Source organism: Coturnix japonica, chromosome 4 (assembly GCF_054131305.1).
Source record: "Coturnix japonica strain WE chromosome 4, WE-NBRP24, whole genome shotgun sequence".
NCBI lineage: Eukaryota > Metazoa > Chordata > Aves > Galliformes > Phasianidae > Coturnix > Coturnix japonica.
The window spans coordinates 47,498,982-47,516,277 of record NC_140666.1 but is presented as its reverse complement, the minus strand read 5'-3'; the positions used below and the strand labels follow the sequence as shown (position 1 = coordinate 47,516,277).

The 17,296-nt window shown below is 36.5% G+C and overlaps 1 protein-coding gene across 2 annotated transcripts; it reads left to right on the top strand.

Annotated features, from left to right (window-relative positions):
• The first annotated feature begins 4 nt into the window (after positions 1–4).
• On the top strand, positions 5–16,482 carry FBXO8 (F-box protein 8). Of its 2 annotated transcripts, XR_014945343.1 has the most exons (7): positions 5–204; positions 3,896–4,232; positions 6,375–6,501; positions 8,070–8,207; positions 11,547–11,665; positions 12,671–12,867; positions 13,634–14,276. XR_014945343.1 is itself a non-coding variant. In XM_015861713.3 (6 exons), the coding sequence occupies exons 2-6, from the start codon at positions 3,904–3,906 to the stop codon at positions 13,819–13,821; spliced, it is 960 nt and encodes a 319-aa protein (XP_015717199.1). In that variant the 5' UTR covers positions 5–204; positions 3,896–3,903; the 3' UTR covers positions 13,822–16,482. The 2 variants fall into 2 exon arrangements, 1 of the variants encoding a protein (XP_015717199.1); XM_015861713.3 differs by lacking the exon at positions 8,070–8,207 and having other exon boundaries at positions 13,634–16,482.
• The last annotated feature ends 814 nt before the right edge of the window (positions 16,483–17,296 follow it).

Sequence of the window (17,296 nt, the reverse complement as noted above, 5' to 3'; positions counted from 1 at the left end):
CGGTGACGCCACTTCCAGCAACAACAGCGAACGTCAAACCTGCCTAGCAGGAGGCGCGGCTGCGGCGGCTCCGTGCATGCCGGAGGGGCCTCACCGCCTCCCCCCACCGCCAGGGCCGCTTAGCCCCTCTCTCTGCCCGGCGAGGCTCACGCACCGACCCGCAGCGAGCTCGTCGCGGCGGCGGTTGGACCCGAACTCGCACAGGTACGAACCGCGGAAGGGCTCCCGCAGCCGGGCTCCGTCCACGGGCAGGCGGCCGCGGGATGATGGACGGGCGGCTCGGCAAATCAGAGGCCGGGGCTGGCTGTCCTGGGCCACTAGGACTCGGGGGCGGTTCCACCGCGGTGGTGTTGCGAGGGGCTGGGGTCACCGGCTCCATCGACGCTGTCCGGCTCCGGGTCTGTCCTCGGGTGTATGGGGCTGTGGGGAAGGAAGCTTAAGATACGGGGATGGACTCAGACACGGCTGTAGGGCTCGGTGCAATGCAAAGGCCTCGCGTGGAGCCTGTGTGTGTGCTTTGCTGCTGACAGAGCTAGCAGGGCTACTACATCTTTGTCCTAACAGATGACATGACATTTACCTTGTAGTGTTCTATCATGGGCTCTACTGCAAAAAAGATTTACTCTGGAACACGGTAACACGAAGCAAACCTGGTTCTCGGGATCTCTGAAAGGTTAAGTCAGGCTGGTAAATAGCCACAAGGCAGGTGGTGCCAGGGAAGATCAGCCGTCCATAAATAAGCTTAGTGTCACTTTTTCCCATGAGAGCTGTGACAGCCAAGCCATCAGAAGGTTGTGGGTACTAGCTGAAATTACACTAATCACAAGTTTGGAAACATACATTACAGTGGCTTCCTGAATCTGGGGCCTGAAGATGGATATTCACAATGTTACAATATCACAGTATTACAAAATTATTATTATTATTACTCGCCGTTACTCTTAGAGCCATACAGTCATAGAATGGCCTGGGTTGAAAAGGACCACAATGATCATCTAGATTCAACCCCCTGCTGTGCGCAGGTCGTCTGCTGCTGAGCAGCCATGCAGTGTGTTCCCAGCAGTCAGCTTGAGTTGAGTCTTTTTGTCATCCCCAAAACTTATTCAGCTGGTGCTTAAAATAGAAATATGTATTTTTAATCATTTTTTTTTTAATTTCAAGAAGTCTTTCTAGGATTCGTGGATACCATAGCACTGTTTTGTTGGTTGTTTCTGTTTTGTCTTGGAACCATGATGTTAAGTAATCTAAAAGCGATTGGGCTGTAAATGACGTGTCACAATTAGCATTCTGTGGCAAGATGAACCCTGTGAGCACCAGCAACAAACACTGGTATTCTTGTCAGCTCGGTATTGCTCAACAGAATGCAGCTTGTAAACAGGAACTACTAGCTGGGTATTGCAATAAAAACATTAAGCTAGCAAATAAAATTTGGATATTTGATTTAGGGCTAGAAAAACTTCATCCTATGCAACTAGGACCCGTTTACAAGTGTGGCCTGCAGAACAGAAGGATAATCTGACTAAAGAAGCTTGAAAGCTATTATAAAATTGCCAGATCCGTATCTAATGGAATAAAGTTCACTTGATAATTCCCTGAGTGCAGCCTTTTGATGATCTGTTTCTGATAATGCTGTCATTCTTTCTGTGTTGTCATCCTGGTGTGTTATGAAATTTGTCCTAATATGATCTCTAATGTTCTTCAGAGCCTTCAAAATTACATATTACATTGCAATATGTAACATATTACAAACATTTGTTTGTTTGTTTGTTTTTCCTTAAAGTGTGTCCAACTAGTTAGTATTTTTGAAAGGCTTGTTTTTCAATCAGTTAATAAATGGATGTGGAAATATAGCTCTGTTAAAATTATATAAACTAATGTCAGAAGAGATAGTACAAATATTAGCAAAATGTGTTTCTTAGTCTGAAATTTAAAACTTACCTTAATTAACAGAGCTCTCCTTTCTCATTACTTGATATACACAACTCACATAGAAGTTCACTTGTTTTGTAGAATTTCATATTCAGTAATTCGCTTTTATCATATTTTGTCCTTCTGTTGCTTTAGTGTCTGAGGAGTTAAAACAAAGATAAGGAATGACAAGCATCCGGTTCTTTCTGTCCCTGAAACTAATGACTTGCTTTTTGGCTGTTTTATTCTTTTGTTTAGTTTTAGTGCTATGTATTTAGGCAATTTTTATTTTTTTTTCTGTTTGCTTGTGCTTGGGTCAGAGCAATCCCAAAAGTGTGTACAGACTGGGGCAAGAACTCAATGAGAGCAGCCCTGCAGAGGATTTGGGGGTCCTGGTGGGTGGAGAAGACTGCATTGCAGACTTCTAGTAGATGAGCAGAGCTTATAAACAGGGTGGAGGCTGACTTTTTACTCAATCTGATGGTGAGCGGGTGATGGGAAATGGCTTTACACTAGAAGAGGGGAGATTCTGGTTAGATATTAGCTGGAATTCAGGTTCCTTCCAACCTAAGCCATTCTACAATATGATTCTATGAACATGCAGATTATACTCAACTCACATCTACGTGCATGTGCATACATTTACCTATTTTCTAAAACCTAATACTTCTGACAATTGAATTGGAAGAGCATTGTTACTCAGTCATTCACATCACCTCATAACTCCTGGGGGTGAACAGGACCTTTCAAATTGCCACCCGTGTGTTTGAAAATGTAATGACTTGTTGACAGTGTTCAACTCACTGACAAGGCAAAGAGCTAGAATTGGTTGGAGCCTCTCAAGACATTTGTAGATACCTGTTTACTAAGCACTTCAGTAAATATCCAACTCATTTGCAACACCTAGCAATATGGGAATGTCATGTTAATTAAATTGTGCTTTTTATTACTGCCTACTGCAAATTTTGACAAAAAATAAACATACTGTACAAGTTGAGATAAGTAGGATAAAGAAGCCAAGTTTTGCTTTAGTCAGTCAGCTGAATTTTTATCTTGTCTCTTACACTGAACCTAAAAACTTCTGGATACTTTTCTAAAGGTTTGGGATATGAGACTGTACCACTGTTTCAAAAAGGTGTTAGTGAGGGACTGCAAAGAGAAAGGAACAAACACCTCCTTAAGTTGCAGACAAGACTTCTTCCAAGCCTTCCTTGCAGTAGGCTTAAACTTTAGAGAACTGTCCAGCACTGTAACTGATGATCACTAGAGGTCCGTCCGGTGTTTTGAGCATTCAGCCCCCATGTTCCTTTACTGCTTCATTCTTTGTTGTAATGATTAAGAGTTAAACAAGGTGGCTGTGTTGGTTACAGTTTTCAATAATTCAAGAGGCTATTAACTTTTCTGCTTGCTACACCTGTGTTATCTACCAGCCATCTGATGGATTCTTACTGGTCTTTTGTAATTCAAAGTGCCTGAACTGCAGAAAGTATTCTTCATGCATCCAGACCAGTGCTGCATCAGAAGCTGTATTAATGCCTCCTCTCTCAGGGCTGAGGTGTCTCTTTGCATACTGAGCAGGATTGATCTTCACTTAGCAAGTGATACTATGTTTCAGATGTGTGTTGCTACATTGTGTTTTTAGAACAAGGGACAGAACTGATCAATAGATTGAGCTGGTGTCCTGGCTTTAATACACGTGCACAAGCTCCTAACCCATATGACTTTGAAAAAATGTTTGAGGAAGTGCAAAACAAACAAAAAAAGAGAAAATACACTGAAGTTGGGAATGGCTTCTAGCTGCAATATTTCTGAGTTCTTAAATGCTGTCCTTATGTCAGTCATAGCCTGCTTTTGTGAGTTCCCCATTCCTATGGATGATTTTGGTTGTCCTTACATTTTGTAGCATTTCATTGTTTCTAAATAAACTATTTTAATTAAATGTTAATGAAATGTAACAACATTTAATTTGGCTTTTTATGTCCAACAGGCTCACAGATGGGTCAGGGACTCTGGAGGGTTGCTAGGAACCAGCAGCTGCAACACCAAGGATTCAGTGGACAAGGTTTTCTTACCAGGGAGCATGGTAGGAGAATAGCTACTAACAATGTCTCCAATACAAGCCAGCGGAAACAAGCCCAAGGAGGCATTGACATCTACCACCTGCTTAAGACAAGAAAATCTAAAGAGCAAGAAGGATTTATTAACTTGGAAATGCTGCCACCAGAGCTTAGTTTTACCATTTTGTCATACCTGAATGCAACTGATCTCTGTCTAGCATCATGTGTTTGGCAGGATCTTGCTAATGATGAGCTTCTCTGGCAAGGGTAAGCAAAAACAAATGCATCACCTGGGAGTAGTAAAAATAATTGTCTCAATTTGTGCTTTGTATTATTCCAATCTTAGCAAAGGTTTTCTGTGTTAAATGAGTATTGGCATAGGGGAAAAAATGAGTACAGATTAAAAATCCATAATTATGGATTTCTAATTACTAAGATAGTGGTAGAGGTTTCTGTATGTACATGTGTGTATTACTACAAACTTGTTTGGGGAAAAAAAAAAACAAAAAAAACAAAACATAAGGATTCATTTTTGTTTTAAATCAAATCACAGCTGAAATATTTGAAGAGGAGTAATGACAAACAAATATCCAGCTTGAGCAAGTATACCTGTTCAGCTGAGGCTCCAGTTAGAAAGGAATAAGAACTTACTTACTTTAGCTGAGTTAGAGCAACTTATGCCTTTGTTTTTCGGAAGACAGCAACAGAAGGAAGGGGAAAGAAAAGGTCAGTTCTGCAAGCATGTCATGGAATTTCTACTATGTAACAGCTGAAACATTTATACAGCAGCAGAGGCAATTCTGCCTGTTTGTATGTCCAGGAAATAAAGGAATGTTCTATCAAATAAAATTGTGCAAGATCAAATTTTAATTAAGAACACCATCTTTCATTCTGGTGTTTCGGAGCACTAGGAGAGAATCCTATGAAAGCAGAATTTGTCTTCTTTCACAACATAGCCTTATCCTTCAGTTTAACTGACAGTGAATAGTACTAATGTCACAAGTCGGTTGCAGTTCCAGTTCCTCGAAGCTATTTCCTTCTCTGAGTCTGTTTGCTTCTTTGCATTTGAAGGAGTTTTCCTCAGTTCACTTCATGAACTTCATCAAGAGGATAACGTAATTATAATTTCTTAGTCACAACTGTTCTTTCATTCAGGACTGCTTGTGTTGGCAAGAAGTAGTGGTTCCAGTGATGGTTCATTTAGGCTCATAAGATTATGTACATAAAATAACTTTGTAGTTTGTTATCATATTGTTCTTGATCCTTGGTATCAAAACTGTGCAAAATACAAATAAATTTCCAGTTCTAAAGCACAAGTATATAATATAATTAAACAATTGTATGCAATATATGTTCTTAAATTACACATTAAAAAGTATGTTTCCCTCAGAGTTCGCCTTGAGAAACAGCTCATTCATTTTTTGTGAAATCTTCCTTAACGTTCAGTTTAACCATATATTTGTGAATATTTGTCCTGTTTTAGTCCATTTTTACAAAGTCTCAGTTCATATTATGTCTGCAAACATCTTAATTCTTAATAATTCACATATTTTGTTTGAGTTTAGAATTTAGCGAGTCCTACAGTTGTGCTTCAGAACTCAGTTCAAACAAGACCCAATTTACTGAGTGAAAAACCAAGTTACTCTCTTGTCCTACTGCAGCCACCTGAAGAATTCTAACCACTGTGGCCAGTTTTTTAAAAAACAAGTATATTAAAGCATAACTGGAACTGAAATAAGGAACTTAGATAAGAAACAAGGTGCCGAGGAAGTGAAAGTTCAAGGGGAGTTTAGATGGCACCATCAAGGAGACTGGGGTGAAGAACAGAAACTGATGAAACAAATGTAGTCAGAGGCAAGATAGAAGGGAAAAAAATGGGAATCAATTGAAAGTGTAGATTAAATATTTATGGAGGCATAGAGATTTATCAAGTAAGCTAGACTGGTCAAGACTGGAAAATGATGGGTGAAAAGTAGCATGTTGCATATTCTGGTGCAGATGTGACATTCTACTCACTGCACAACTAGAACAGGAGAAAAGAAATAGATTTTTAATCGATGATACTACTGCAAAAGAACAATTTGTCACTTATTACATACTGTTCAGATACTGAGTCTCAGAGGTTCCAGCTGTGTCGATGTCATTACAATGCCACCTACTGGAATACATTTTGAGGTTGCACTAGTATATACCAAAACCTGCAGAAGAAAATATCATCATAGCTGAAGACTTTAGAAACAAACATACAAGAGGGTTAAGAATTAAGTATTACAATCAGTCTTGTTGGTTATTTTTTAAGTTTTCTTATTGTTTAAGTACTTGGTTTTGTGGCATTGGTTACGTTTTGCTTCTATGAATACATGAAATACAGAAAAGGTTTTTGATAATAGACTAATTCTATTTTCATAGGTTGTGCAAATCCACTTGGGGTCACTGTTCTATATACAATAAGAATCCACCTCTAGGATTTTCTTTTAGAAAACTGTATATGCAGCTAGATGAGGGCAGTCTCACCTTTAATGCCAACCCTGATGAGGTAAGTGAACCGATGACAGTAACAAACAGATTAAAATATTTGTGGTTATTATTTTTTTCTATAGTCATAGACATATAAAAGCCACATTTTAGTATTTCTTCAACTATAGAAATGGTTAATATTAAGTTATAGCCCTATCCTGATTTTTTTCTTTTTTTATATGGTACCTGTGCACATCATTTACACAGCTTGCCTCTTAAATGCTTGGTATAGCAGTCTGACCTACGGTTGCCAGAAATTCCTTACCGTGTATTGACTTTGGTACAAGAGGGAGATCCTAACTGAAGAAATAGGGTAGTAAAAAAAAGTGCTTATAAATGCAGTCAAATGCTGCTTCAGAGTGTGGGTTTGATCCTAATTTACCTAACTTCAGTTATAGGAGGACAAGGTATAAAGTGACAGCAATTACTTCTGTGACAATTTTGGTTTCTCGTAAGGCATTTTTAAATGTGTCAAGGAGCACAAAGAAACAGATGCATTGCTGAACTACCTGAAATATCAGTTTGATTTTATTTCTGGGGATTTTTATTCTGTGTAAATAGAATCATTCTTCAAACTATGTAACATCATATATTTTCTATTGTAACATCATAAACATTTTCTAAAAGTTATAAACTATAAGATTTCAATTTATTAGTTTATGTAACTAACTGGAAAAAGTGGTTTGTTCCTCTCTAAATTTCAAAGACAAAGCACATTTGAGAGTAGGTAACTACATATCTCCCAGGCAAAAGCTAAAGTGACCAAGACAGTATTCTATACATAAAACTAGACTCCTCTTGCTGCATGTTTATTAGGAAAAGATGGTAGACAGTATTAAACAAAAATAAATATCAACTTCCTACATATGTTTATGTGTACACAAGGAAGTGATAGCTGAACAAACACAGAGTAGGAAAAGTCATGAAGATATATACTTTCAAGAAACAAATAGTTCGTTCTGCAGATAATATGCAGAAAACAAGAACTTGAGGTTGCAGGGTGAAATAAATAAAGTAGTCGTATGGATCATCGCAGTAATGGGACTTTGAATAAATTCTTGCTTTATGTCATATCCTGCTTGACAAACTCATTACTTCTATTAGTCATAAGTATTCTGTAAATTCTCTCACAGAGCTCTGCTTTAAACTTTGGTACTTTGGTTTTTTCAAGAAAAAAAAGATAGGGAAACTAGAGTTACCTTGTACTATACCTCAATTAAGTATTAAATTTGTTAAACTAACATGCTTCTTAAGGCTTCATTATGGTTATATTGTACAGTAGCAGCATAAACATTCTGCATCAGGCCTAGTAAGAGATGAGAACCTCGGGTATCTCCTATGCCTTCTATTCCTCTCTCCCTGTGAAGCACCATAGCCTGGTAGGAATCATTCATGGCCTGAGTTTCAGGAGAATTCATAGATACCAATGCTTTTCTTGTTTACAACTGTGATGTTGGCAAATTATTATTACAAGGACACTGTGACTGGAATATATCACATTCCACTATTACAAATTGTGTCTTGGAATTTCCTGCCAAACTCTGCTTTACGTTTGATAACAGACCTGATCAAATACTATAAAAATAGGAATACTTACAGCCACAGGAGCAAGATTCTCCAAAGGACAGCGCCCATGTCATGAAAATGGGTAACCAGGCTCCACAGCAACAGCTCCAGAGCTAGCGGTGGCTCACGGGGTAGGGAAGAGCATCTACAAGCTTTGTGGTAGGATTCTCTGGTTAGCCATTGTTGTGTGCATGATGTTGTGATATCTGCTGTAATTTAGTGATTGACTATGTGCATGAGCTTGCTTAATTCATACCAGGTGCTCACATTCTGCTGAAAAAAGATGTGCATAATGACACTACATATGATCTGAAAGTTTTCCAGTGCATGTTTGGTTTTTGATTTCTTGTTTGTTGTTGCTTTTTTTTTATCATAATGGCAAGAACCAGAACCACTATAGCCAAGATTTTGGAATTTGGTTTTTGTTTCTTTGGGAAAGGGAATGGCTTAGATTTAGTATTAAGACTTGAATATGAATATTTGGTTTAACCTGCCAACATTATCTCTGCTGTATTTTATTCAGAAGATTGTATAACATACATGAAATGTTTCTCATGAAGTGCTCATTTCCTATCATCTGTGTTTATGACTTAATTTGTAAGCAACCAGAAGCTGTTTTCCACTGTTCTGTATACAGTTTCCATTTCCCTACAAAATATACAGTCAAGTTAATTTCACAGGCCTATACTATGGAGTTACGTTTGGAATCGAAACTGGAAAAGAATACTTCAGTCAGAAAAGATCTAATTTTTGTTTATTTTAACAGTAGTATTTCTTATAGATTCTGTTTAATAGCAGTTACTTGTATGGATCTATTGGAATCTGAACAGTACAAGAACACTTCTATGAGGTCAAGATTTCCTGTACACAGCATAACAACAGTAAAAAGCAGTAAGCAGAGGCGGTCCTCACACTATGACTAGTGTAATGCAATGAAAAGTACTACAATAGCAATAGGGTAGCAAGATCCCAGGCTGCAATAAGTGAGGATTTGCTCAAACACAACAGCAGTGGGCTCAGAAATAAAGGAAAGAAGCTGCCTACCTTCATAAAGTATCACATACACAGGGATCTCCAGAGAGATCCCCTTTACCTCCCCCAGTCCTTAAATGAGGTCTGGGAAGGGTCCTATGAGGACCTATTAGGATGTCCTAATTCTGATTTGGCAGCCAATTCCGTTTAAATACTAAAAAGATAGAAAGTGTGGGAAAAGGACAAAATGAGATTTCAGAAAGTTCTATCACCAACTTAGAACACAGTTAGTTTGTTTAATGTGCATATCTAAATAGAAAGGGCAAAGGAAATTACAGATGTCTGAAGTTCAGCAGTAACACTTTTGGCCATGGAAGGCAAGGTATCTTTAAGGCATCTTTCCTAAACCTCTAATGCTAAGAGCATTATAATTCCAACTAGATTCCACAAAAGCTAGTGGAAATCATCCTTGTGCTTTTCACCTCATTACTTGTCAACTAAGCCAGCTCATCCTGGTGTACTTCATAAGTGTTTAAAACACTTTTACAGACCTCATAGATAGAGGCACAGATCTGCCAAGCTGAATTCAGGCAAATGCTGCCTAAGAGAATCACCCAATGACTGAAAAATAATCTTAGCATAGGACTTAGTAGTGCATAGAACTACTTATTTCAGCTATCGTACCTACCACAAGCAACCATTTTAGCTACCAGATGTGATTTATTTGAAACATGGGTTCTGAGAGGAATCCGAGGATGTTTACAGTGTTACAAAATCAGATTAGATGATATACCTTAAATCTTGAAGTTAAATTTAATTTGCTTTGAGCTAAAACTTAAAAGCTATAAAGAGAAAGCAGATTTATATTGTTGCAAAGTGTTTGACATTACCTAAGAAATAAACAGCAACTTTAAAATGATGTGTCTTGAAATATACTTATACCTTCTTTATTTGTGAAAGTGATAAGGAAAATGAATAAAGAGATTGCATTCACAGGAGGATATTTGGTCAACTGTTGTGTTGTGGGGAGAGATTGTGAATTAGAGACAGGGAACACAAATGTTTTGCAGGGACTCAGTGGCATATCAGGTGAAGGTCGTATACTGAGTTATAAAGTACTAAAGAAATAACTTACAACATTTACCAACACAGAGAAACCAACCTACTCTCTTTTAAAGCAGATGTTATTTTCATGTTGCTTCAGCTATGAAATGCCAGGTATTTTCCAGATATGTTGCAGAAGCATTTATTAAACAATTGCAGCAGAAATATGCCTTTGAAAGTGTTACTGACACTCCCTTGACAGGCTTCAATTTGTATTACATTAAGCAAGTGCTTATTACTGAAGCGAATTCTAAAGTCTCATGAGGCAGGATATCCTTAAAGGGGGCATAGATATGCTGAACGTAAAAAGAACTGGTGAAGCCATATGTCCTGCTGGTAGTCATATGCAAGCTGCCACCAAAATGCTTGAGGAATTAATAAGCAGTTGATACTCAGTTTGATTTAATTTCATGTTTAACTCTAAATCAAGAAAGTACTCAATCATATGTTGCCCATCCTAACTGCACACAGACTTAAATATCATCTAAATTGGACTTAAGTGCAAGCTTATAATGCAGTGCATTTCACTACTGTCTCAAATTAAGATTCTTCTTAAAGTCAGAGGTTAATGTTACTAGTTTTGTGGGTTTTTTGTTGTTGTTGTTGTTCTTTCCCTAAGTGTATGAAACCTTCTTTTGTATTTCTTTTAGAAAAAGAAAATGAAAAAAAAAAAAAAAGAAAAAAAAAGAAAAACAGTAAAGAATGATTCTTCAGTGCTGTTTTCTATGAAATTTGGCTTGTGTGTTCCATAAGAAATGTATGCTTGGCAAACTGTGGAAAATTCTACAAATTATAAAATGAATATAAAATATACACACCAGTTCTATCTTTCTTAAAGCATTTCTATATAATGAACCATTCTTATTTTTGTCTATGCATATTTTTCTATGTCTATTTATATATTTATATTTACCTATGCTTTGAAATCTGCGTGCTTGTGTTTATTTGCAGCATTACACATTTAAACAAATGCATTTTATGCATCTATTTGAATGTGATGCATCACATACATGTGTGAACGTTAATGTTTTAGTCAAAGATATTAAAGACAAAACATATTATGGCTAAGATTTTCTTCTCTCTTAAAGTTCTGAAATTAAAATCTATGGTTAAAATGTATGGTTAAATAAAATTATACATTGTTAAAATACTGTAATTGAAATACATAATACATAAATGTGCTACTCTAAGTATATGTAAAATCTCAACCATAACAACAAACTAGATTCCTTTGAATTTGATTTGTAATTTTAGATTGTATTGTGCATGTTGAAATGTGATTTAGAGGAAGGGAAATTATTCTGCTAGAATAAAATGTGAGTAATTAGTGGGATAATTTTCTTGTTTTGCTAAGTACGGTGCTTGTTCCTAACCATAATATGAAGATGAAACATATTTATGCATATATGTCTTTTATCTCAGGGAGTCAACTACTTTATGTCCAAGGGCATACTAGATGATTCGCCAAAGGAAATAGCTAAGTTTATCTTTTGCACAAGAACACTAAATTGGAAGAAGCTGAGAATCTATCTTGATGAAAGGTAACTTGAATTTCTTGTAAGGAGAAAGCCACTATTTGTTTTCAGTGTATAGCAACCCTGACAGTAGTTATTTTGCTTGTAATTTTACTGATGTAAAAATACATGGAAATGCAACTAAGTAATGCTGCTGCTAAATCTGAACAGTTACTTAGTTCCAGAATTTTGATCATAGACGAACCTCTGAAAGTACTACATATAACCAATGACTCTCACACAGTGTGCTATTTCACCATGTTTGTAATTCTTCTTATAGATTGTTAAGAAGGTATACTGTGCATTTAAGCTGTGCAAGATAGTCTCTACTGTATGACATTCAGATTTTATATATGTTTTACTGCTTTACAGTAAAAATTAGGCTTCTGGACATTAAAACTCCCCTCATGGGATTGAAATATTTAATAGAAAGGACTAATATTGCAAAATATTCTGTTTCCAAATTTACTTCAGAAGTCTTCTGCATATCTGTTTATATGGGCTAGTTTGAATCACTTCATTGCTCCTATGTTCAGTGGAAAACACTTGGTAGCACTCTACCCTGATGGACTTAACCTTTCAAGAGGTTTTGTGAGTGAATTTTATTTAACTTAAACCTGTTTTAACAGGATGCTGCTGTAACAGCTTCTACTTAGGCTCCAAAATGTGTACAATATGTACAAATATATTCCCTTTACTGCATTTTAATGACTTTGCGAGATAATTAAAGTCTGTTAGCCTTTTTGTGTACTGTAAATGAATATGCATGTAAGGAAATTTAGAATTCTGTTTAATGTCCATTCTTAGAATATTTGGCTATTATTGCAAGTGTTTGAAGAACGTGTATTTGTCCTTGTATTGTTCATGATAATTCTGTCTTTCAACAAAAATGAAACAATAGAACACTCTAAATCTCCAAAACTATTCTAACCCCTCTATTTTGATTTTTATACCTACATTTTTATGTTTAAACAGGCTAAAAAAATAATAAAAAAATCACTTCTCTAATTACCTGAGATTTTCTTCTACTAGGCGAGATGTTTTGGATGACCTTGTGACACTGCACAACTTCAGAAATCAGTTCTTGCCAAATGCACTGAGAGAGTTCTTCAGACATATTCATGCCCCTGAGGAACGCGGGGAGTACCTTGAGACTCTCATAACGAAGTTCTCTCACAGGTTCTGTGCTTGTAACCCTGATTTGATGAGAGAGCTTGGCCTTAGCCCTGGTAAGCAAAAAGAGCTTTGATTCAATGAATCACTCTCTGTATTTCTGTGTATGTTTGGGTGATGTTACAGTTCATGGTAGATTTACGATCAGCACCTAAACAAATATTTCTCAAGGTGCAAACATGTTTGGTAGCATCCTTCACCTTTGCTGAATATTAAGTCATCATCTCATTTGGGTTGAAAATGAGTAAATAAATAACACAAAGACTGTTTCAGTTGTTAGGGGTGGGTGTATTTTCATGTTAGTTTTCCTTCACTTTTTTTTCTATGCTTAAGCTCTCTAGTATCAATAAGATCCCTTCTGCAAAGACCTGCACATTTAATATTTTGCCCTGTGGATAGTCCCACAGAAAGGAGAGGGAGTTGTGGACCTCACTGAAGTTAACAAGCATTTCTAACTGGTAGTGGGGAGCCAATTTTTTGCAGTGGCACTGCTTATGTATTAAATATAAACTTATCAGGATGCTGGCTTTAGATTACAAAGACTTCAGGATTCCATCTAAATGAATGTGCATAATTACATTAATAATTTTTAGATACTGTAGAAATATTAAAAGATTTGTAAAAGTTCATTTAGCAGTGTGCTGATGCTATTACTTTGAAAATGGTTATATTAAATTTTATGTCAGTGCGATATTCCTTCAAGTTCTAAACTATATGCAATTTTAGGTCCAAATGCTGCAGACTGCATAAAAGTTTTGATCAGGGAACAGTATTTTTAACAATCATAATTTCCTTTGTTTTATTTCATTCTCTTTTGTCTAGATGCAGTTTATGTACTGTGTTACTCTTTGATTCTTCTTTCCATTGATCTAACCAGCCCTCACGTGAAGAACAAAATGTCAAAGAGAGAATTCATCCGAAATACACGACGAGCTGCACAGAATATTAGTGAAGATTTTGTAGGGCACCTTTATGACAACATCTACCTTATTGGCCATGTGGCTGCCTGAGCGCACAATTTGCTAGCACAATTTGTAATTTTCAAAAATGAGTTTCAAGAAATAGATTATTTTGTAGAAATGGGGGTTATTTTAGTGCTGGTCATTCTAACCTCTGGATGCAATCAAAGTTTGTGTGTAAGTGTGCGTATGTGTAAACTACCTTTTCTATCTGTTTACTGTGGGAATGGAAGAATTTGGAGATTGGTTTTTCATAATTTTTTTTTTTAATTTTGCACAAAATAGTGCTGTTAGTCTGACACAACTAATTGCAAATGTTAAAACTGACATTACAGCCCAAGCTGACAAAGTGGTGGATTTGTGCGTTAGATCTGCTTGAAACTTTAATAAGTTCATTCTTTTTAAGATACTGTGTAATGTGTATATATTTAACTAAAGAGATTTATAATCATAATTATTTTATTGTAAAATATTTTAACTAAAATTTCTCCTTCTCTCTCTTAAAAGTGTACTTCCTTCTTTTGCATTAAACTTTTTTTTACTGTGCTAATTACCTCAGATACATAGGTTAGAGAAACATAGGTCTCAATACTGTGATGAAGTTTTTGTTTGTTTGTTTTTTGTTTTTTTCTGAGAGATGACTGAACACTTGTAAAGTATCTAAGTTAATATTTAATACTATATGACTAACTTGAATAACCATATTGGTCACATAGGCATAGCCTAGGGAAAATGTGCATGTTGCACAGAGATAGGAAACTTATAGTGGTGGTGTAGAACAACTACAGTCAGCTATTCAGCCCTGTAAGCAAGGAAAATTTAAATAGGTAAAGCTGTGTAGGGAAGCTAATGTTACTGCTTTCAACCATCTTCCTCAGTGTGAAAGCGTCAATGATGGAAATGACCAGGTAAATTTATAGCGGATGACTCATTGTTAAAGCTATTAAGAACTGTGTCTGAGCTAGCTTAGAGTGGTGACTGTGCATAGACAGGAGCTGTTTCAGACCATTTTGGCCTACTCAGACTCTTCCTAAATCTCTTCTGTAGCTAGATTTTAAATAGTTCTAGACTTACAAAAATACTTGAAAAATGGTTTAAATCAGGTTGTGTCTTATATTCTCTAAAACATGCGGAATATTAGCTGAGCATTTGCAGTGCAAGTGCAGGAAGTTATTAAGCATTTGCCTTGTTTTAGTTCATACTGCCGTGCTTTTCTTAAACTGACATCATATGTAGTTGAAATAAGAGCCGGTCCTTAATCTCTTCCTGATTATATTTGTTTATATAATTCTCAGCTATCTCTAGCATCCGTTTTCACCATAATAATTAATAGATTTATCATTTTTACATACCACAGCATGAAATGAGGTAGGAAGATGTTCTTAGTTGTGTTTTGAAAACCTCTTTAGGGGTTGTTGTTTTTTCTTATTAATTTTAAGAAGCTTATGGTGGAGCCAGGAACTGAATGCTCTCATACTCATAGACATATACTTTGCCCACACTGCTGCTTTCTTTTTGGCACTGAGTGGTTATTACATTTGTCTTAGATATAGGAATGATGACTGACAATATGCTAATTTCAGTCTACATAAGGGCTATGTAAATAATGCAGAGAAAAATGCTACTGCTGGTACCTCAAGTATTTAGTAAAAGCAGTTACGTTCATCACTCTGGTCTACACACAAAGATGCATGCAAAAAGAATTGTATTTTTTAAGGAAATTACCTTTAATCAAATTTAAACATCATTTGTCTATGTGTAGCATACACGACCAAAGTCAGAAGCCAGCAGTACTGCAGCAATCTTCCTGTGAAGTTTTACAATATTGCTTCCCTCTCTCAGGGTAGGCTCTCATCACTTCATTCTGGGTCCTTTCATATATTTCAGAAGGCTCAAGGACACATTCCTTAATCATTAGTCATCAATTGATGTCAAACACCAAATGTTAAAAGCATAATATTAAACACTGCCTTACGCAAAGGTCTCTAGTCCTGTTAAAAAAAAAAAAAAAAAAAAGTTGGGAACTTAGAAGTACTCTGTAAAAACAAGACGGATAAGCGTGGGCTCCTTAAAGTACTTTTACAGGAAGGCTGCACAACACCGCTTCTTAAAATGCACTCTTCAGATGTTACGTACATACAAATAGGAATTCCATGAATTTTGAAGCTTCAACAAGTTACAACCTTATCAAGAAAAGTTTTCTTCTGGGACCACAAATGCAGCTCAGAGTCTAATTCTCTTTTCCCTGGCACTTCCACTGACATCAGAGATAGTGGTTTTGATTTTACACTGATATGAGAGTACAGTTCATTAATCTACATTTCTCTCTATTTCTAATGACTCTCAGTTCCTATACTCAAACAGATAGAGAACAAAGGCTCCAGGCAGGCAGAATGTGTTCTTTCTGCAGTAGTTGAATACATCTATTAACAAGCTTTAGAAATCTTCAAGGCCCATGTAGCAGCCAAGAAGATAAATGAGAAACAGAAGAATACACTTAAAGTTTCTGTAAATCCAGGAGGAAAACAAAAATGACTCCTATGAATAGCAGCTTCTGGTCTTCACAAGAAATTTTGAATAGTGTTAATTGATTAGCACCCAACTCATGTTATACATTTTATTAGCAACTCAGAGTGGATAGAAAGCATCTAACTCAACGTGCCATGTGTGAATTCTTTTAGAAATATCCAATAAACAAAAAGTGACAACAAACATTTCATCTGTTCTTTTTTCTTTTGAGGTTTGAGTCACTCTGTAGAGTGGCAGATAGGCATTTTTTTTTCACTCTTAAGAATCACAACTTTCCATAAAGTTAGACAGTTTTCTGCCTTGTTTTAAAAGGGGTGGGAGGCTGCATGCAAAAATTAAGCATATGTACCAAGGGTGAAATTATAGTTATCTTAGTCATCCACCAGAAGTCCTATAGTTTGGGGCAGTTTCTTTTTCAATGCACTGCTACATTCCCCATGTATGTTTTAAAAGAAAACAGTGGTAGATAGTTCATTGATCCAGGTGTTAGCAATACTGTTCATTGGCATGCTGTGACAATAGCAACTTGATCAAGCATTCTGGAAGATTTAATTAGAGGATTCCAAACCTAATTACATGAGCATTATCCTACTTGATCGTACTCCGGAGGTACCAGAGTGATTCCACTACTGCACGTCCATTGAATTTTGGCTGTGCATCTTACCAGCTTGTACCAGTACTCTGTGGCTGTGGGATAACTTCTTTCTGAAGGAAGAGGCCGCAGCCCATCCCCCTACAAATGCTAGTTATTCTGCTCCTAGAATACCAAAGTTGTGTTCTGAATGATCATTTCTGGGATTTTGCTGATGCTAGTATAAACTTCAATAGTTTGGATGTGACAAAAGGACAACTGTTCTTTATTCATGTAGAGGAAACCAGTATTCCTTAGTCCATGTCAAATGTCACATTATACAGTTCATTTTTGGCTGCATTAAATTCTGAGACTGCGTTTGTTTACAGAATAGGTTGTATATTCCATATTCATATGGCTTAGTTA

Coding starts and splice junctions, on each gene's coding strand:
- FBXO8 (XM_015861713.3), top strand. CDS start 3,904: ATGGGTCAGGGACTCTGGAGGGTTGCTAGGAACCAGCAGCTGCAACAC. Junction 6,502..11,546: donor TTAATGCCAACCCTGATGAG/GTAAGTGAACCG, acceptor CTTTTATCTCAG/GGAGTCAACTACTTTATGTC. Junction 11,666..12,670: donor AGAATCTATCTTGATGAAAG/GTAACTTGAATT, acceptor TTCTTCTACTAG/GCGAGATGTTTTGGATGACC.